At 40.2% G+C, this 21,838-nt stretch overlaps 1 protein-coding gene across 4 annotated transcripts in view; it reads right to left on the bottom strand.

Annotated features, from left to right (window-relative positions):
* Positions 1-39: 39 nt before the first annotated feature.
* PDCD6IP (programmed cell death 6 interacting protein) overlaps positions 40-21,838 on the bottom strand; it is a 30,009-nt gene continuing 8,210 nt past the window's right edge. The window contains exons 4-18 of one of the 4 annotated variants that reach the window (XM_061358501.1): positions 19,847-19,974; positions 19,135-19,288; positions 16,295-16,395; positions 13,630-13,761; positions 12,315-12,537; positions 11,247-11,370; positions 10,378-10,555; positions 9,877-9,988; positions 8,168-8,337; positions 7,226-7,474; positions 5,565-5,699; positions 4,612-4,706; positions 2,048-2,177; positions 1,473-1,684; positions 40-692 (exon numbers count right to left, since the gene is read on the bottom strand). In XM_061358501.1, the coding sequence (XP_061214485.1) occupies positions 524-692; positions 1,473-1,684; positions 2,048-2,177; positions 4,612-4,706; positions 5,565-5,699; positions 7,226-7,474; positions 8,168-8,337; positions 9,877-9,988; positions 10,378-10,555; positions 11,247-11,370; positions 12,315-12,537; positions 13,630-13,761; positions 16,295-16,395; positions 19,135-19,288; positions 19,847-19,974 (2,312 nt within the window). In that variant the 3' untranslated portion in view covers positions 40-523. Of the gene's footprint in view, positions 693-1,472; positions 1,685-2,044; positions 2,178-4,611; positions 4,707-5,564; positions 5,700-7,225; positions 7,475-8,167; positions 8,338-9,876; positions 9,989-10,377; positions 10,556-11,246; positions 11,371-12,314; positions 12,538-13,629; positions 13,762-16,294; positions 16,396-19,134; positions 19,289-19,846; positions 19,975-21,838 lie in introns of all 4 variants that reach the window. The other 3 variants (XM_061358503.1, XM_061358500.1, XM_061358502.1) reach the window with 3 other exon arrangements.

The raw sequence follows: 21,838 nt of genomic DNA, 5'->3' as shown, positions 1-21,838 counted from the left end.
ACCCCAACCACATCCTTACTGCAATGAGAATGCCAAGTGTTTAAACCACTCTTCAGTAATTTATTTTGTTTACTGACGATTTACAAGGCCTTGATTATTAGACAAAATAAGCATTTTTAACTAAACCCTCCAAAAAATACAAGCCAAAAGGGTAGAGAAGGAAACGCTGTATGGTTCCCTAGAATATATCACACCCAGTGCACGCACTGCTTCGTTTTCCTCATCTGAACCCATCTGTTACTTACAGGACTTCTGAAGACAAGTATTTTGGTCTAGCCAACAGGTAGTGTACAGTTTCAGACCACGGAATTAGGCTCTAATTCTGGTATTAGTCTACAGTCTAAACCACTGCAGCAGATCTTTCAGGGTGTTTAGTGTAATCAAGAACTGATCAGTTAACAACGAACAGGAATTATAGACTGCATACAGTTCAGTATGGTACAGTAACTGAAGCTAAAAGTTTTAGTATGCTTATTGCCAATTTCTCTCCAATTTTAACAAGCAGAGCTTCTTTGCAGATACATTATTGCTGAGGGTAATAAGGCTGTTGAGGAAATAGGTATCCAGGTTGTTGAGGTGTCGGATATGGTGCTTGTCCAGGGTTTTGATAGACAGGTGAAGGAGCATACGGCAGATTATATTGACCATACATGTATGGATTATAGCCCATTGGCATTGGCATCTGGCAATACCTGTGGCAAAAGGGAAGCATACTTTAGTTACAAAACACTGATAACCTTAATTTGCAAAAGACAACTCGTGAATAGGTACAAGAACACATGCAATCACTGCAAATGCTTTCCTTCAATCTTTCTCTCTGTGCAGCAGAACTCGTGGTAACTTTCAAGGATCCAACATGAAACAAATGATACTGCCTGTAGCAGAGATGCAGGCAGGAGGTGGAGTAAAAGCAACTTGCTGCATTTAGAACTGATCTAAATTGATTATCTCATGTTTAACATCACTGTGTATATTTTCACATTTGCCAAGCCTGCTGCTGAAGGAGAGCATCTGCCTTCAAGTGCTCATCCTGACTCCAGAAAGATGGAAAAGAGCATCAGAAGACAGCACACGAAGCTGGAATATTTTCTGTATTTTTCATCATCTTTCGTGAAAAAACAAGATTTGGAAAATGAGAAATGCCAACACTTTTGAGATAAAACCCACCAACTGATTATGCAAGGGCTGGCAACAGTCCCCAAAGCACAGTTAAGGAGCTGCAGTCCTATCTCCTTTTTCCTTTAAAAAAGCCAAGCTACAAAAGCTTTAAGTTTTTGAACCCTTCCCACAAATGGTACAGCAAATGATTCCAGCAAGAATGGTATGACTGAAACTAAAAATATCACCTTGCCCCAAACACTAAATGCATCTTCAGTTGTAATACTAAAGGATTTTAAAACAGCACATACAACAAACAAGTGCTTTTAGATAACAGAGTAACAAAGCACTACTTAACTACTCCCATAGCTTACCCTGGGTAACCTGGATAAGTTGGGTAGGGAGGTCCCTGTGCCTGTGATGGTGCAGTGCTTGCTGCAGGTGCGCTGGCTCCTGGAGCAGGAGGAGCAGCAGGAGCAGCAGCAGGAGCAGGAGCTGTTCCAGAGGGTGCTGATGTAGAAGAGGAACTGCTTGCTGCAGAAATTACTGGTGGTGGTGGCCGTGCTGGTGGCTGTGGTTTAGTCCCCTAACAAGAGAAAAAGGATTAAGCTGATGCTTCCTTCTGGAAGCCTTGGAACCAAAAGCTGTGCGTATATGATCAGCTGATTTTTATTCCTATTTTCATTTTAAGCAGACATTCTACTATCTCTATAAACTAAATATAATGTGAAGCATCTAAAAACCAACAAGCTTTGCATTTCAAATCTGCAAATTATGAACATCAATGGGGCATAATACATCTCTCTGCACCTTTGGAACTCGCCTTCTATTTCCCTTCAATGCATTTCCAAATACGTTAAACATTAAGGAGTGATATACACAAGTTACAGATCAGTTTGGAGTTCCATAGTATTTTCAACCCCCTATTTCTGTAGTGTGTATTTACCACCATGGTTCTGGGTGCTGGAGTAGGAGCTGATGATGCTGCAGGCTTGCTTCCTCCAGCTGCTGTGGTCTGATAGGTAGGCAGAGGAATAGAGGGAGCACTGGGCTCCCTAGCAATGCTTTGCTGCAAATCTCTATTAAACAAACAAGCAAACATACAGCTTAGTTTAAGAATTTGTTGTCATACACTTCAACAAGCTAAGCTATAGAGAGGCAACAGGGTAAATCCAATACTTAAAGCATGACCACTGATGCAGCTCAAACTGAATTTGGAGTCCAAATCACTTCATTGGAAACAATCCTCTAGCCAACCCTCTGATTAACTGTTACATCTATTTTCTAATAATGTCTTTATGTTCCAACTCAATACTAGGTATAGATCATGGAATTAGCCAAAAGCTTTGGGATCAGAAATCACAACAGTCAGAACATTTAGCAACTTGGAAGCCTTCCTGCGAACCTAAGGAAACCTCAAGGCTACAGAATGGAATACAAGTAAATGTCAGTGAATTTAACATGTGAAAAGATGCTCAAATACAGAAGCAAAGCAATGCCACATTGCTTAGAGATTGTCCTAAATTAAATAATATAGCATGCAAATACCATACATCTAACAGAATTGATAGAAGAAGTCTGCTAGGTAGTTTACAACGTCATTTACACCTGTGTAAGCACAACTACCCAAAAAACCCTGGCAAAAAAATGAATGGTTCAGCAAATAAGCTTTCAAGTTCTCTATTCTGTTACCTCTAGTGCTGGAATTAGCCTTTGTAAGACACAAGGAGGCTTTGGTGTCATGGGACACCACAAGCTGCCACTGAACAGCATCATTTTACAGGCAGCTTGTCAGGAAAGCTTTAAGGCAGTAATTCTAAGCTACATATTCAGTGTAGTGCATTCCCCAGTGCAAGGAGTCAGTATTTGAGGCCGGGCAAGTTCTCCAGAGAGACATTAGAAAACATATAAATTCCAGGCAATTTTGGGTAAAAGTGGTAGGGGAGCATTATGTACCAGTTAGAACTTGACACCTGAAACAGAAGATGGAGGAAACCAGCAAAGGCACAGTTGAGGTAGCAACTACAGCCCAAGGTGCAAGCTAAGAAAACCACAACATCTTTGAATATGACATGAGGAACAGAAGTAATGGCTTTCCTCTTCAAATCACACTGCAAAGACCAATAGCTTACAGAACAGCAGTACCACCCAGAGTGAAATAAATTAAACCACAAAATGACTAAATACATTAAATGTGATGCCTAATACACTATTAAAACTGATCATCCAATAGGCAACCATCATGTGGGGAAACAAAACCTTCCTAGTTCTACATAAGAAACCATCTAAACAACTTTTATTAAGTGAAGATGTAGCTCACAGTCAGTATTTTTATTGTGGGGAAGGGACAAAACCCCACATTTACTCAGATTTTGGGTTGGTGCACTGAGAAATAAATGTTTGTAGATGTACATTACAAATATCCCAAATCTGACCATTGCCCCCAACCCTTGACAGGGTTTCATGTAGTTAACTGTTAGCACGTGAGGCAGTAAAAGACAGCACGCCAAAATTCAGCTCAATGTTAGACCAACACTAAACCCACAGCTTTAACACTGAACATTAACATATTAGAATGAGAGCTACTCAGACCATAGCCTTGGTTAGGCAGCCTACAGATCCTGAGTTTCATGAGCATATGAAGTAGAAGAGATTGTATACAGTCAGAAGCACCATGCCCAACTGAAAAGGAACAGTTCTACAAAGAGTGAAGTCAGGTAAGAAAACCTAAGGGCTGAGCATCCCATTGACAATATGGTCCATGCACACAACTGCAGTTTCACCAGCTGAAACTACAATAGCAACCAGCCCTGTTTAGAAAAGGCTACATGCTCTGCTAAAGAACACTGATTAACAGGTAGCTTTTCAGTTATGCTTTCCTCTTGAGAGCCCATAAATGACACCTAAAGCATACCATCCCTAACCTGATCATGTGTGGGAGACAAAAGCAATGCTTTCCTTCCCATGAAGGACAAAATATGCCAGCAGTGTAGGCAACCCACATATCTAACCAATGATACAGTATGAGACCAGAGCAGACTACCCAGCAGAGGTAGAACACCAACATTGTTCCTCCCCACCACACTGGGCACATGGAAGGCAATCACATGCTGCTGCAGTTATCTAATTTCTCAAGCCAAAAATCACAGCAGGAGCAAGGTGCAGAGACCAGAGGTTCCTCAAAGGAAAGAGTAAAATAAAAGTAACAAATGCATGCCAAAAAGAACTAAGAGTGAAATCACGGTCAGATGAAACAGATTCATGCAGAACTGTACATAGGAACAGCACAGACACCAAAGTACATTATTCCATTTATTTCTCCTATCACTTTCCTAATGATAGGAAAGACAAGGGGAGAGTGGGTCTAGCATTAAGGCAAAAGGTGACAGTCTTACACACCTCTTCTCCCTTTCTCATTTCATCAAGTACCACAACAAACACATCCCCAAAGATTAACTTCTGATATATACTTAATGTTTCTTACAAAGCTTAAACAAAACACTGAAATCTTACTTGAGCAGTTCGTCTCTTTCAGTCTTGCGAGCAAAGACAATGTCACTGCATTTGTTTTGGAATTTCAGCAGGAGTTCCGTCAGCTCATTGTAAAACTAGTTAAGAGAAAAGACCCAACAAGAGCATGCTCAGTCAATACACTTGCATGTTTCTACATCTCAATCTAGTTATAGGCTTTGTGTTATTACAGTGCCTAAAACCTGCCATTCCAGTAAAGTTTGCTAGTGCCTTTTAGTCTGCTTCTCAAAACCAAGTATCAGTCAGCTGTTGTCCATCCCTGTAAAACCAGATCATTTTGTGGGGTTCTTATACATGAGGGTTTGTCTATAAAGGTAAAGGCTACTACAAAACACATTAAAACCAGAATAAAACTAGATCACACCTGGTGATTAACAATTTTTAATGGTATTTTTTTTCTTTTCATTTTCCTGCCTTCAGTCATTTCCATGCATTTCATTTGGACAGACATTTCAGTTTTATTGCCCTCTAGTGAGCTATCAATAAGCCAGCAAAAAGTACTTAATACAGAAGCAGTAAGACACCCTTCCAGATGCTCAGATCAATAAAAGCAAGCTAAATAAAGCTCTCCTCATCTTTCCTCACATATGCATGGTAGTATATGAACCAAAATTTGATAAGGTGATTAAATACCGTGGGAGAACAGATGAAAGAGTTCTTTAGATAACATGGCTCATCTGGGTAACTTCAGCATCGTTTACTCAGCTGTAATTAACAACTTTTTCTGGTTTAGATATAAATCAGTAATTAGAAAAGCTTACTTTTCAGATAGGAACAAAGCAGCATTTCACAGCTGTCAAAACAACCAAAATTCAAGCAACTCCCTGTCCTCACTTCAGCAGTGAGCTCCTCAAAAGTGTACCTCATTCCAGCATGCCTGCAGAGTTTATCCATGTCTCACTGGGTAAGCAAATCACCCTTCAGCATTACTGTACCTTTGTGCCTTCTTTCAAATTGGCAACAAGTTCCACGAAGTTGTCGTTTGCCACAGCCAAGTTCTTGAGAACTTCTTCTCTTAAATTGGATTCGTTGTTTGATTGTTTCATCTTTGAGAAATCCTGATGTGCATTCTTAGAAGAAGGGAAAATAATAAGCAGTGAAAATAATGCAAGCTGGTTTGATGCTAGATTCTACATATTTTGGTGTCCTTGCTTCTATCCCCTTTCCCCAATACCTGCCTTTAGAATCATAGAATGGTTTAGGTTGGAAAAGACTTTAAGATCACCCAGCTCCAACCCCCCTGCCATGGGCAGGGACACCTCACACTAAACCATGTCACCTTTCTTCACCTCCCATCCACACACTGTGCTTCCTGACACTTGCCATCTGCCACACGCAGTGACTATTTCAGAGCTATACACTGGCATTAGCTATCAGTTAATTATCAGTCTCCTGTGGGCCACTTTCAGCTCATTCTCAAGCAGACTCTCTCAGAGGCTATATTCATTAGGCTCTTTCCTCCACTGATATTCACACAATCACACTTGAAGTTAGTACTTTTAGGAAGTGCTACCTCAACTTTGGTTGACATTGGCAAGTTATTAAGAGGACAGAGAAGTGGAAAACATCCAGAAGGATCACCTACCTACATGTCATTTCTTTAGGGAAAAGAAACAAACAAGCTAACTTAAGAAGCCTATTTTAGCTGCCGGAAGCAGCCACACTTGAACTCTAGGACATTCAAACATCAAAGTAACATCCATCAGGATTTTAAAAGTTTATCATGTTAAAAGATATCTGAACACAAAACACTTGATAAACACGAGCCATATGGTCGTTTGGAAACAGTTTTTTCCCCTTTGTTCTTGCAATCCAAGTTGCAGTCAGAAGCTGTAAGTAATCCTGTGCACAAACTGGCCCTGTTAGTTTTTTGTCACTTGTCCAAGCACCAAGAGTTCCTCTTTTGCCAGATGTTTCAGATACTTGACTCCAGCATTACTGACAAATTCAGGCTGAATTTACAAATAAACTTCAATTTTCACTTAGATGAGCTTTGCACTTTGTAAATATCAATTAGGAACAAACCAAGATGTACGTCTGAGACCCAAAATGCCCTCTAGTAGACAGGCCTCCTGTTAGTATCATAGAATAGCTAGGGCTGGAAAGGACCTTAAGATCATCCAGTTCCAACCCTCCTGCCATAGGCAGGGACACCTCACACTAAACCATGGCACCCAAGGCTCTGTCCAACCTGGCCTTGAACACCGCCAGGGATGGAGCATTCACAACTTCCCTGGACAACCCATTCCAGTTATCCCAGAAAGAAGTATTAAGATCAGATGAGAGGAAAAAAAAATCAAAACAAACCTAAAAAAACCTCTTAGGCTTCTTTCAAGGGCAAAAGAAAAATGCAGAATTGGGGAAGAAAAGGTCCAAGAGAATTGACACTTAAGAGCTCTGGATGAGTCTGATGGAAATTTATGTTCATTTCCACTGAACACAAAACCACCCCTGTATCTTTCAGTGATCAGACAGGTAAAGGAGTTATCAACTGGCCTATGACAGCAAAACAGAGCAGAAAGCCAAGTGAGACTTCTGAAGTACTGGAGAAGTAATCATTGCTCCTTGGTTAAGGAGGACATACAACATGCTGTACCTGAATGTTTTTGAGGAGTTCTTCCTGCTTCTTTAGGGACTCTTGCACTTTCTGTGTGTAACTCCCATAAATTCTGTCCAACTCAGTCACAGAGATTGCCTCCTCATTTATAGCACCATCCTGTGCAAGCGCCGTCAGGAATTTGCTTGTCATGTCAAAGTTTACAGATTTCAGGTCATTTTCAAGTTGTTCTCTCTCCTTCTTAACTTCATCCAGATTGGCCAGCAAAGTTCTTAAGACATTAACAACCTAGGCAATGAAAATAGTCAGAAGTCAGCACATTCGGAGGAATCACTGCAGAAGTGTACTCTATTACTTGCTCCCATCTTACACCCCTCACTGACACTGCCAACACTACTGCATGAGTACTTGTTTATAGGTGTTTAAGGTGCCAAACCAGGACAAAATGCAATGGAACGAAGATCTTCAAGCATATCTCAAGCTATATTCTCTTCTAAAGTTTTGCTTTCACTAATAACACTGAGTGATTATGAGGATTTTGAAATCTTCTTTAAATTGATCAGACATCTTCAATAGGATAGCCTAAAAATGGCAAACCCACTGATTTCAAATCACTCCTACAGAAAACTAACCGTATTGCTGCGAGACATGACTTTCTAACAATTTAAAATGCTAGGCCGTGTGTTTTACATTGACTGACTGCCCCAAGACCTGAGCACTACACCCCACCACCCTACTTCAGAATATCCATCAGGAATTGCTCCTTTTATAACAGATCCACACTCCTGCTGTCCACGGTGACTGAACTTGCATGTACTAAGTGTTACAAAATACACTTGAGTAAATTCCAGATGTTTGTCACCTCCTGTATCAATTGTGACAGAAACAAGAGCAGCTAAGGGTCAGCATTCACACCAATTCATGCAAGTTTACTTAGCTAAATAGCACTTCCATTCCTAAGGACAAATTTCAATGCTTTACCTCACTCCCTTGTAATGTTTTTGCCGGGTTGGCAGAAGGAATGGCTGCATTGAGTTCTGCCTCAGGCTTACAGAGAAGGGCAATGGTGTCCCGGTGAGACTGATAGCGCTCCCTAACTTGGCCATCTGCTTGCACAGCTTTATTCAAGATATTGTGGTAGTTTGCTCCCTCTGGTGGTAGGAAGGGAAGAAAACACAACAGTGTTTAGGTGATTTCAAACCTTGCTCCATCCAAGACTTGCATCAGAGCAGTTTTCATGCTTTTCAGCAAGTCTCCATACATTTCTATGAGCCTGTGCATCATGAAGTTAAGACTTACAAGTAAACTTAAGCTTCCAAGTTATCTTTTAAGTAGTGCATAAACTAGGCACAGATATTAATTCTCCACAGAAGCATATGCAGTAATTGAACAAACACTGGTTTGAGCTACTCCCAAGACATAAATCCCCATAACTCTCCAAAAACTAAGGTAGCAGTATCAGTCCCTTGTTAGCTTCAAGCCAACACACACTAAGCACACCAAAACCATGTTCTAGTGATGGCTTTAAGTACACTGAAGTATTTAAGAGGTAACATATAACCAGATTCTTGGGAGGACAGATGTTTTCCATCACACATGCTTTCTGAAACTTCAGCATGCACACACACTGCATCGGTGCACGAACAGCAGGGAATTTTCTGCCTGCACACCATCTCTCCACTTCAAATAATGCTCCAGACTGCAATAAGGATGTTTTGGCACATTTCAGACAATCATAGAATAGTGAGGGCTGGAAAGGACCTTAAGATCATCTAAGTTACAACCCCCCTCCCATGGGCAGGGACACCTCACACTAAACCATGGCACCCAAGGCTTTGTCCAACCTAGCCTTGAACACCGCCAGGGATGGAGCATTCACAACCTCCCTGGGCAACCCATTCCAGTGCCTCACCACCCTCACAGTAAAGAATTTCCTCCTTATCTAAACTTCCTAATCTAAACTTCCCCTGTTTAAGTTTTAACCCATTACCCCTTGTCCTGTCACTACAGTCCCTAATGAAGAGTCCCTCCCCAGCATCCCTACAGGCCCCCTTCAGATACTGGAAGGCTACTATGAGGTCTCCACGCAGCCTTCTCCTCTCCAGGCTGAACAGCCCAAACTTTCTCAGCCTATCTTCATACGGGAGGTGCTCCAGCCCCTGATCATCCTCATGGCCTCCTCTGGACTTGTTTCAACAGATCCATGTCTTTTTTATGTTAAGGACACCAGAACTGCACACAGTGCTCTGAGTCTCACAAGAGCAGAGCAGAGGGGCAGGATCACCTCCTTTGACCTGCTGGTCACGCTCCTTTTGATGCAGCCCAGGATACGGTTGCTTTCTGGGCTGCAAGCACACACTGAAGCTGCCCATGTTCAGTCTCTCATTGACCAGCACCCCCAAGTCCTTCTCCGCAGGGCTGCTCTGAATCTCTTCCCTGCCCAACCTGTAGCTGTGCCTGGGATTGCTCTGACCCAGGTGTAGGACCTTGCACTTGGCACGGCTGAACTTCATAAGGCTGGCATCTGCCCACCTCCCAAGCGTGTCATGGTCCCTCTGGATGCCATCCCTTCCCTCCAGTGTGTCAACCGAACCACACATTTGTATCTTTACAAATATTTACCAAACTAATTTACACAATGAGAATGGCCATTTTCAGAGCATCCCCACAATCCAAAGCATGACCTTTACCTGCCCGTAAAGGCTTATAGAGATCATTGGATGGAGTCCTCTGCCAGCGCTCTTTGAATTTTGTACGCAGGTCATTGTCTGTTGCTTCTTCTTCATCTAATAATCTTAGTGACTACAAGAGAAAAACGTTACATGCATTATACACTGTTCTCAACATGAAACAGATAGTGTTGAATATATGAAGAATGTTGATACATTCTTCCTAAGTTTAATTTGCTAAGCAAAACACAGGCTTGAAAGGCACAAATCACCCAACATCTCTCTAGAATGCTTCCCTCCCCACCCCAACACTCTGAGAAACAAAACACTTGTAAGGGAACAGGCACATGTGACAGCACAGTTTTTGTATCGACTCAAAACTTGTATGACATGTTTTTAAAGTGCTAGTGAAGTTACAGGCATTTTGGTTCATTGAGAACTTTTCCTATTGCCACTTGAAGAGGCAGAAGTTCAGTGGTGGTGTTTTTTAGCAACATCTCAGTGTTAGCTGAGCTCACTTACTTCATCCAAAATTTCTTTGTTCCTTTGTAGCAGTTCAGGCAGGTCTTTGATCAGCTGATCAACAGTCTGAATTCCTCCCTGTTCAATCACAGACTTAGACTTGGTCAAAATAGACTGAGGCACAGTATCCCCAGACACATCTTCGATAGCAGCAGGAAGATTGAGGGAAGCCAACACACTGAAAAAGTCAACATGTTAAACAACAGCTTGTCTGTAGCTTTATCCTGTAAATAACACTGCCATCCAAACAACCACTCAGTCAACCAGAATGGAAACAGAGCATAATGTACTCCTGGACAGAAATCTCAGACTGAAAACTCTGAATTATTCCTAGTGTATACCTTACCAAAAACATGTTTCAAAGCTCTTAAAACACTAAACAAGCCCAAGTCTTTAGCACTTACAAAACATGGCAAATGTTTTTAGCAGTAACTATCTGGTAGATAACCAAATGCCTTGAGTTACATTCTTATCTTTCAGCTTGATATGATTTTTTATAATTATTTATTGTAAAGAACAATTTATTCTTTCTTTTTTTGGGGGGATGTAATTTATTGAGTCACCAGTACAACCAAGCTGGAATGTGAAATACCTTCAAATTCATGGTACTGGAACTTTTTCTGAGCAAGTGTCAGACTCTCAAAAATAAGGGAAGACTGAAGAAAACGAAAAGCTGTTTGTTCTTTATAAGCTTTCAGTCTGCAGAAAAGTAGTTCTAAATACCCCTCTATGGCTTAAGTTTGCCAGCCTACCATACAGTTATGCAAAACTGCTGCTGCAATCTGGATGTCTGCAGGCTGCAAGGCAACTGATGCTCGTAGGCTGCTCCACAGCTCCTCTGGAGAAACTTCACAAGAAGCCATACTTACCCATTTGCCAGGTTTGTGGCTTCTCTCATCTGGGCTATTAACCTGTTCACTAGATCTGCCTTCCTCTGGTTATAAACACTCACAGACTGCTGAACTTGCAATGGAACCATCTTCTCAAACAGGTCTGCAATTCAAGTAGGATAAATTACTCAAGTTGCACCGTGAAGGTAAAAGGACACAAACATCTTAACAGCTCTGTTACTCAGGCTGTAGAACAGAGACTGAGCTGAACAGCTTAAGATACTCCCCAACACCCCAGGATGTCCTAAAAACACTGTTTTATTTCTACAGGTGTTTAGGTTAGATTTCAGTTTTTAAGACTGAAATTAGGTTATTTCTAACTTAAAGGCATGGTATTTAAAACAACTGTAGGATTACAAATCAGATTATTCTTAAGGCTTCATTTTTATTTTTGCTTCCTCAAAGGACCAAAATTAGAACAGGAAGGGAGGATCACTTTTCAGAACTCCCCTGTACAACCAACAAACTAACACTATTAGTGATGCACTGGAATAGGTTGTCCAGGGAGGTTATGAATGCTTCATCCCTGGCAGTGTTCAAGGCTAGGTTGGACGAGGCCTTGGGTAATATGGTTTAGAGCGAGGTATCCCTGCCCATGGCAGGGGGGTTGGAACTTGATGATCTTAAGGTCCTTTCCAACCCTAACTATTCTATGATTCTATGATTCTATTTCAGCCTTATGGAAAGCCAGCAGCTAGGTTTTTTAAGGGGGTACAATTTGATACCTTTCCCTTGTATTAGTGCTCTTTCTGAAATTAAAAAGGCTGGTTTAATATACAAAACACAGTTGCTGAGAAAATATGAGAAAAATAAGAGAGGAACACATTGCAGATGATGATCTTCAAGCTCTGGTTTATTCTTCCAGTACTTCCATCACCAAGTAGTGGAACACCAAACTGGAAAAGACAAACCACACTCTCAAAACCACTACTGTACACTCAGTAGAATTCCAAAGCAGATGTTGACCTGGTACAAATGAACGCTGGTGGTGGTACCCAGGTGTCACAAGGTGACAGTGACCCTGTGCACTCTACACACTTCACTCACCAGTGAATTTCTGACTGAGTGGAACAACAACTGGAGTAGACTTCACAAGACTGGCTTTTCCAATGGACTCCAAGTCTTTCAGGTCAGGAACCCGGTCATGGTAAATGAAGTCGTTGTCTTTCTTGGCGGCTGTAAGTGCACGGTTGATTTTGTCAACCAGATCTTTCACATTTATATATTCATCATAACGAGACGCCACCGTTTTCACTAAGTCTGCTGCATGCTAAAAGAAATTTTTAAATACAGTTACAATTAAAACAACTTGGCTTTTTCCTTTCATCTATGCTTGGGAAAACAAATGAGCTTCCCAGATAGCCACAGAAAAGTCATGGTCACAAGTTAATTTCCTATAGAACTTAACAATAATAGTGAATTTGATACAGCCAGACCTGTCCTGGGTGAACACTAAAAAACAAAGTAAATATTAGTATTCTATTACAGTGAAATACTAGGAGAGCTGGAAAGCAGAGTTAAACTCAAAAACAAACAGCAGATACACCTACATCTATCACCCAGTAATACACTTACTATATAACTGCTATTAGAAGCTCATATCGGCAACTCATTGTCAGGTAAACATACAAAACAAACCATGTTTAAGACTTCACTGTGCACCAACTCAATAAAGGCATAGTGGCAACTTCTAAAGAGTCAACAGGACAGTCTTCTGCAAGTCTCCAAGCTCTCTGCCTATCAGGAAACAGATACTGCACAAACATCCTATAAGATCAGCTAAAACAGCACTTCTTTATCCCCCCCCCCAAAGGATTTGAACAAAATAGTTATTTTTAGCCATTTTCCCCCCATTGTACTTAAGACAAGACCCTATTCATTACAACATCCATAGCCAAGTTCCTCTAGAAACCAGATAGAGAGGCAGAAGTCTATGAAGTCTAAAAATACAACTGTTTGTATGCTTTTCAAAACTGTCAGATTTAAATCAGGACTGCAGGAAAGGAGTTAGGTTTAACCAAGCAGACTTCTAATATTATGGGGACTTAAGAAAATGTATTTTAAAATCTGTTATATTAGCTACACTGAGGTAAAAAGCTTCTGCAAACGTAAAGATGAAGACTTACGGGTGTCAGGCAGTATCAAACTGCCCAAAAATCATTAAAACCCATTTTTACAAAGGCTACAGACACACCTCTCCTCTTTTTAGCTGCTGATGATGATTAAATTCATGTGAAAAAACACACTTTGCAGTTTTTGAGTACATTTCATGCTTGGTTATTTGGATTTCAGTACTCTGAGCCAGCTTTTCAGGATTCATAGTTTTCCCATAGTATTCAGAGCAGAAAAATCCATTACCCACCTGTAACCTCCCAATTTCTTCACCGAATTTCTTCTGCTGTTTTGCCAGGATAGACTGATGATACTCTGCATTGGCCTGCATAATGCAGTGCTTTGCGGCCAGAACAGGAAACACCTCCTGGAAATAAAAATACTGACCAGGGGAAAGTCCAACCACATTAACCACCACAGACAACATGGGATGCAGGAAGAAAAAGGAAGAAGAAAAGGAAATTAGAATCACCCAATTAATGGTTTAGATAGGTTAAAATGTTAGAGGTAAATGTCAAGAGGCCATGGGACTTGGCATGGATTGAATCCTTTTTTGTTTCTCCTTGTTTTGGTCTGTTGTTGCAAAACTGTGTGTTGATGATTTCAGATAAACTGTGATTTAAATTCAAGCCATGAAGTCACAACATTTACTTCAAAGATTAGAAATGCATGCATGTATTAGAAAGGACAGTTGAAAGAACGCACCCAAATGCCCCTAAGACAAAGCCAAGACACAACGGTTTGAGAAGGTGGGGGAAGAATACAGTCCTTGGCAGGGGTTTGGCTTGGTTTGGTTGTTGGGATTTTTTAATTTAAGAAGGCAATTTCACTTAAAAGAGCATCAGATCCAGCAAGAAAGTAACTCTACAATTACAAAAGCAAGGAAGAAATAAAGAGCCCAAGTAACTGCTGACATGGAAAGCAACTTAGAAATCATTTTTACACTTATGTAAATGGACTTATCTTCGCAGGAGTAACAACCAAGACATGAAGAAAACATTATGATGCAGCCCACAGTACGGGCACTGTCTTTGATCAAGGATTTTGCCTTATTGTTTTATTTCTTAAATCCAGGTGCACTGGAAAACCACAGTGATGCTTTAAACACCTCAGTATAAAAAGACCTGCTTCTTCACAGATGTGCAAACTTGCTGCAGCCCCAGAAATGAAAACAAATCAAAGAGGGTAAATGTGAAGGTGTGGGAGGCCTTACAACTGGTATCTGGCACATCCTATCAACTTCTATTTCATTTCACACTCCTGAACACTTAGCTGTTCTCAGAGCTGGTGTTAACTCATGGAGCCAGCAAACCTTACTATATCCTTTCACATAATCAGTTGACAGATTACTTTGCACCTGGAACAGGGAGCAGATCTATGGCTTAGAATGGTCCACAACCAAAGACAAAGCAACACCTTTATTATAACTTATTGCCTCTCAGAAATCAGTCCCTGCCCATGGCAGGGGGGTTAGAACTAGATGATCTTAAGGTCCTTTCCAACCCTAAGTGTTCTATGATTCTATAAGACCTAAGTGAGAAATTGGCCCAATCCATAAAAGGACACAGAATGGGTAAGAGGAAATATGTGCATACATAAAATCATCCAGCAAGCTGCAGCCAAGCAAGATATCAAGTTAACTTTAAAAAACACCCTCCCACTCCTCCAATACACCTGAAAAGCCACTGACTGGCCAACAAAGGCATTTGTGTAAGGTACTGCTTAAGAATAAAAACACCTACTTTTACTTCAGCACAGTAGCCCTTACTCATACAGTTCCCAGCATTATCAAGATTCTATACTGCATTAGAAACCTGGGAGAGTGGGGGGAACATGACCTGACTTTCCCCCCCCTGCTGCGGGAATAAAAATGCTTTCAGCAAATACTCTGGCAACTGTTTGACTAAGACTGCATCTCAAGTTATAGGACCAAACATCAATCACTTCCATTTATCACTGGTAATAATATTTTCAGTATGTTTTCTGGTGTACTTTTAGTAAATCTAGTATATTTCATATCTTCTTTGTAACAAGAAAGACCTCTTCAATAGTTATCTTCAGAGTTATGAAACCAGCTGCAAATCTGGAACAAGGGATGCTTCTCAGGGACATGCACAAAAAAGCACTAGAGAAAACAACCTCCTCCTTAACTAGATACAGATTTCAAGAGTCCAAGAATATCAAAACTAAGTAAATGTTTTACATTTGTAACACTGCATAACAGATAGTTATTTTATGATTTGAAAGTAATTGACACATTTGATACATTGAAAACCTGCTCATTTCTGTTACACAGTACGTATATGCAGTGTGAAAAAAACATCCTTCTGCATCTTCCAAATCCAACAGCTCTCAAATGAACACTCAGGACTAAACTGAAACACTTTACAAGTAGTATCAAGACTGTTTTGGGGTGGAGAAAGAGAAGAAGGCAGGCAGAAGAACAGAGGACACACTCTGACTTCCAGTCATGCTTTTCATGAACAGGTAAGTGAACAATACCACTGTATTCAGCTGTCAACATGAGAGCAAACGTCACATAAACACATTGAGACTAGAAGCCAGTTAAGCCCCATTAGGAAGTGTTAGTTTGAAAAACAGGTTTAGTAAGGCATTAAGTGCTAAGAAGGCATCCCTTAACGCCATCATAAACATTTCAAGCTCACTTTAAATGAAATGTGTTACAAATAAACACACTTCATGTAATAAGATTTTACTTAAACAAAACCCAAAACCCCACACTTTCTTTTGCTTCCTAGATTCTTCACTCTATTTCAAATTACAGGCTCAGCTCCCTTAAATGTACATGTCAGCTTTTCTTGAGGATACACTTCAAGTGTATTTCATCAAGTACATTGTCAACAGTTATTCACAATAACAGCACATCCCAGATTATTTCCATCAGATTTACTAACCTTGGGCAAAGTATCTTTATATTGACATTGTTTGTAAGCATCTCCATAGTAATCTGCAGCTTGATTAGCTAGTTTGGCTATGATACCGTCTTTCATTTTATCTGGGGAAAGGGGAGAAAAAATTAAGAATGATTATCATCAGGCTTTACAAGTGAGCAGGTAAATGACTTCAAACAGCAAAACCAGCTTGGCATGATAACTCAAAAAGGTGGGATTCCATTCTTCTGTCGACATCCAAAGCAGTTTCCAGATTTTCTACTTGCATCATGACACTGAAGGTTCAGGCAGTGGTACAAGAAAACTCTGGGCAGCTGCTGACAAAAATAACCACAGCTCCTCCAAGTGATACCCACTACTTCATCAGAGCTGCATGTGCCTAGAGGCTGTGGTATTCCCTGCCTCACGTTCTCACCCTGTTCCTGAAGCTAAAACTGTTAAAGCAGGAACATGCTGGCTCTATCTTTATCTCCTTCCATAATCACCTCTGGCCTGCACTAGCAATTCAGCCTTCCAAGAGAAGGCAGGCTATCAATACAAATGTCAGCCATCCACTCAAAATAGCAACCCTTACAAAGAAGCATCCTCCAATTCAGGTGACTTTCACATACTGCCAGACACATAACCATAGTGGGGGGGAAGGAGGCATATGGAGAGACCAGGAAATCTGCAGAGTATGCTTAACTGCCAAAATTAAACCAAAAGAATTCCCAAGTGGTCATTCCTGCATACTCACACATCTATCTACAGCACTTCAAGCATGAGCTATGATTGAATCTATTTACCTTCTATGAGGTAAATGCCAGAAAGAACTTTTCACTGTGGAACAGGATTTAGATGACAAACAGAGGAAGGAGTATGAGATACAGCAAATCACTTCTCTGTTAAAATGTTTCTGTCTAGTGCACTAAATACTTAATAAAGCCAAATGAAATAAAACTTAAGAGTGTCCTTCTAGCCCCACCTAGTGTATGGTAGCTGCATCCTCCTTCATAGAGCCTGAGCTTCAAGGAAAAGAAGATACTGGCGTATTAACTACATTTCCCTTAACAAACTAAGTGTTAGAGGAGACTCATTTCTCCATGCAGACAGCTCCAAACAGACCTTTTGCAATCAGACTCTTTAGTTCTACTCACGTAACTTTAAAATATCACAGCTACAACACAAGCCTTGAGATGGAATAGCCATTACCTGCAGACTTGAAAACACTTAAAGAAAGCATTAAGAAAGGCTCAGAAATTAAAGAACTGATGTGTAGTCATGCAGCAGAGTTAGATTTCCCTGGCTAATTTGGGTTTTGCCAAACACTTCAACTTGTGACTAAACTTTGGTTCTATCAGAAATACCATTATCAGCCAGTAAGCTGCTGAATGGACTGTCTCACACAAGAGGAACCAAAAGATTGCAACTAAGGTAAACAGTCAACACAGCAAGAAGCTAAACTTGAGTTTCGAGATCAAACTTTGAAGCATTTCCCCTTGAAAAACAGGCTGCTGACATAAATTAAGATGTCAAACATGAATCTTCACAAATGCCAAGGGAAAGAACCTCTACATGTGGCAACACCTACAGCCTCCATAGTCAGATGATTATTAACCCCACTGTCCTTCTAACACTGGCAAACCTGTTGTCCTGGGAGCAGACACAAAAATCTTCATTTCTCTGGGCACACATGGTTTGGAACCAGTTTTGCTTTGTCTTTTTCATGTTTGGGTAAGAAGAATCCAGGTGACAGACAGATCTATTTCTCATGCAAAATGAGGTTAAGCACCTGCTTCTGCCCTGAAGAAAAGTTCCAGGCATTTGTTACACAAATTTATTTCAAAGCAATGTCCAAATAGCCAGAGACTAAAATAGTACCGGCAGAATGATAAAGAATATAAACTTAATTTATCAGTTGGCTGGAGGACAAGAGTTTCTCCTTGAGATTCTCCTGAAGGCAGTAAAGCTACAGGAATTTTTCAAGGATCTTCCCTGTGAAGAGAAGAAACATCCCAGTTAACCCCTTTCTCCACTATATCTCAAACAATGCGGGGAGAGAGCAGTTGATCGCCTATCACACATGACCTCTATGTCCTTAGTTTTACTTTATCTGTAATTTCTAGATGCACAATCTCTTGTAAATACAGACAGAAAAGCAGAATAGGAAAGAGAAAGATCTTGTACCAAAGACTGGACTGTTCCACAGGAAAATTCTTTCAAGCCTATGTTCTTTAACAGCTGTATTAGAACTTGCATCCTCTGAATCATCGTTTCACAATCACCCTTTAACAGTTAGGGACATCATTTTTTGTTCTACCTGCAGAACTTCATTTTCCAAGATAAACTGGGCATACCCAAAGTTAGACTTGGTCAGAGTCACTCTGTCAAAATTAGGAGCAAACAGATTTTGTTTCCCTTAACTCTTAGGACATTGCCTTTCTTTCCTAGTACAGTCATTGCTTTCTAAATTCTCCAGAAACCCTTTCTCAGACAGGGGAGGAGGGGAGTAGTGGCAAAACCCCTATGAACTGTTTCTGGTACTCTCAGTTTAGAGAATGTCTTGTTCTCAAGGGGGAAACACATAAACCAACAAAATCCTTTCTAACTATGGAGACCAACTGTTTTGGACATAAAAAGGAAAGGCAGGCAGAAAACTGCACTGTGAGGTGAACCTTTAGACAAAAGTGGCACCTGTAGTTTGCCTTTAATGACCTCCAAGGGTGTGGGGGAGAAAATGCAGTAAAGGCAAAACTAACTTCTGAAAGGCCCTTTACAACCTCTTACCAACTTGACACACTTGTGACTTTTTTGTGGAAGTTGTAATGAACACATGAACATACACGCTGAAGATTAAAATATACCTCTTGTAGCTTTCAAGAAGAAGACTTCTTGGGCTTGAGCCAACATTATAAGACTGAGAGTTCCAACTGTGTCTGGAGAGATGTCCACTGTAGGTTCTCGATTCAATGCTGACAGAACCGTGTCTTTAATGTGTTGGAAAGCACCACTTGCAAACTAAGTAAAACAAAATTATACATTAGCATCCATGTTTCCAAAAAAGACTTTCTCTCCTACAAATAGAATATATAAAACAATTAAAAAAATAGCTTTTTTGGAGTATGGTCTCTCATTTATTGTTTAGCCATTAAACAATTCCTTGTTCTTGGAACCACTTACACCGATGCATTATCAAGACGGACTATAAGGAAATGTATATTGATTACACCTAACAACATAGGAACATGGAGATTTTAATGCATACCATGAAGAAAGACATTATTACTGTAAAACTTGTTAAAACTAAAACTTGTACTAGCTAGAATTATTAAACCTTAAGGCGAAGGTTAAAGGCTACCAACACGCTTGGGGGAAGGAGCATGCAGAATTCTAGGGGATTAAACTCTTCCAAGCTGGCAAGTAAGTACTTAGCCAACTGCCTTTGCAATTAAGAGGGAGAAAATATGTGTATATATTTACGTATGGGTATATACAGCTTTAGAATTGAGAGATACGTATCCCATGTTCTAAGATTAATTATTCTGAATTCCTAAGCATAAGCACAGAGCTCTGTACCTGATAATGCTTAGCTGCAGCTTTTAGTCCTTCATCATTATCTAGATTCTGTTCTGCTGCAATCTGGCTTGCCAATGCTCCACAGTTGAACAAAACACAGGTCTTCTCATACCCCAAACTTGCCAGAGCTGCAATCAAGATGGACAGTTACCCATAGTGTTAAGGCCATAAACCATAGTACTCATGCACCTATAGATGAGGCCAATGCTACTGATATCTTTACTTAAGATACCAACAGTTTCAAGCCAAAACAAAGAAAAACAAGCAAACCACCCCAATCATACTGAACTTTTCATGTTTGAAGTCATCCTCATTAGGAAAGCTTTACATAGTCTAACGTAGTACTTGCACAAAATGTTTCATGTGAGGAACTACACAGAGTGGCACAAAGCATAAAAGCCATAGTGTAAAAACCCTTACAATACAGAAAATCATTTGAAAGTCTTTCTAACTCAAGTGCAGCTTTTTGCTCCTGAAGATAAAGAAACACAAGTACTACTGAAAGATAAGCTGAAATATGAACTTGTATGCATTAGCCAATTTACAATAACCACCCAATTACGTGCTCTTACTGCATCCTGAATGCAAGATTAACTACCCTTCCCTCATTGAGGCCAAAGACTTTTGCATGCTCTTGTGTTACTGTTTATTGCAATGCAGGGAATTTTCCACCTCTCAAAGCTATGGTTTCAGATTGAAAATGCTGACAAATATCTTGGTTATGCATGTAATGAAACAGCTAAGGATTTACTTAATTAAAACTTGTGCTCACTAGACAGCAACGTAGCCTGTTCAGGCTCGACTCCTGTAGTACTTCACAATCCCAGAGGATGGAGCCCACACTTCTAGAAACAGTAATACCTGAACAGGAACCATTCTGAAGCTATTAATTGCTTTCAAAGGTTATTTGCCATATGCAAGCACTGGGAAATCTGAAGACTGCAGATATGTACAACTGTTAAAAGTGTTTAGATGCTTGTTGGAGAACACAGAAAACTCAGCTAGCGAATTTACAATTTCCCAAACCCACATTTAAAGTTATCCTTAAACCAAAGTACTATAGGGGCACATTTGGTTTTTTTCACTAACATCCAGCCTCCTTACACAGCTACAGATTCATCTAACAGATCTCTGAAGTTTCTATGCAAGCAGCTGTAAATCTGGCATGCCATTCCTCCCGTTGTGTTTCCGAGTGAAAAGTGTTATACAGTCACTGTATTTCTGCACGGTAATAGTCATTTATCTAGATCATCTCTCTTCTGTACTTTATTTTCCAGATTTTTTTCCTAAGATCATCTTGTGCAACTTAATACATCATTGAAAAGACTGAAACAAACACAAGAAAGGAAATAAAATATGGCTTTAAAGTTTCCTAAGTGCAAAATTACTTTATATGCAGAATTACTTTACACTCTGAACTGCATCTCAAGTGTGATTTGTAGTAAGAACAGCTGTTTAGCAACATAGGTTCTCCTCAGACCCATCTGTTTATAGCTCTACCTATTAACCTAAAACAACATATTTCAGATTACATGCCATGCTGCAAACTGGGTCACTTTTCAAGCAGCCACATTATCTTTCAGCTACCCTTGTGATACACACTTGGGATTCAGTGGGAGTTAGGAAAACAGTTTGCCACAACAGCAAGAACCAGAGCTCTCAAGTCACAGCCCTGTATCTCAGCTGCATGGAAGTTTTAAACCAAATTTCTACCTGGGTATAGGATTGAGGAACAATGACACATAACTGAACAGCTCCTCGCTTAATTCAAAAGGATTTAGTCTCAGTTTCTCCACTGACAATTGCCCCAAAACCATTTAATGATCCTGATTCTGCAGTGCAGAATTGTCCCTATATGACTAAAACAAACCACAGACTCAAAACTCCTTATGTTTGCAGGGAACAAATGCTTTTTTTCTTTCCAAGCATTCAAATCTGTATGAAAATACTGTATAAAGAAGTATCAGGAAAATCCTTCCAGGGCACTGTAAG

Source organism: Neopsephotus bourkii, unplaced genomic scaffold, assembly GCF_033783945.1.
Source record: "Neopsephotus bourkii isolate Nb327-2 ecotype Australia unplaced genomic scaffold, CSIRO-AGI_Nbou_v1 NB_942, whole genome shotgun sequence".
NCBI classification, from domain to species: Eukaryota; Metazoa; Chordata; class Aves; order Psittaciformes; family Psittacidae; genus Neopsephotus; species Neopsephotus bourkii.
This window is presented reverse-complemented; position numbering and strand designations above follow the sequence as displayed.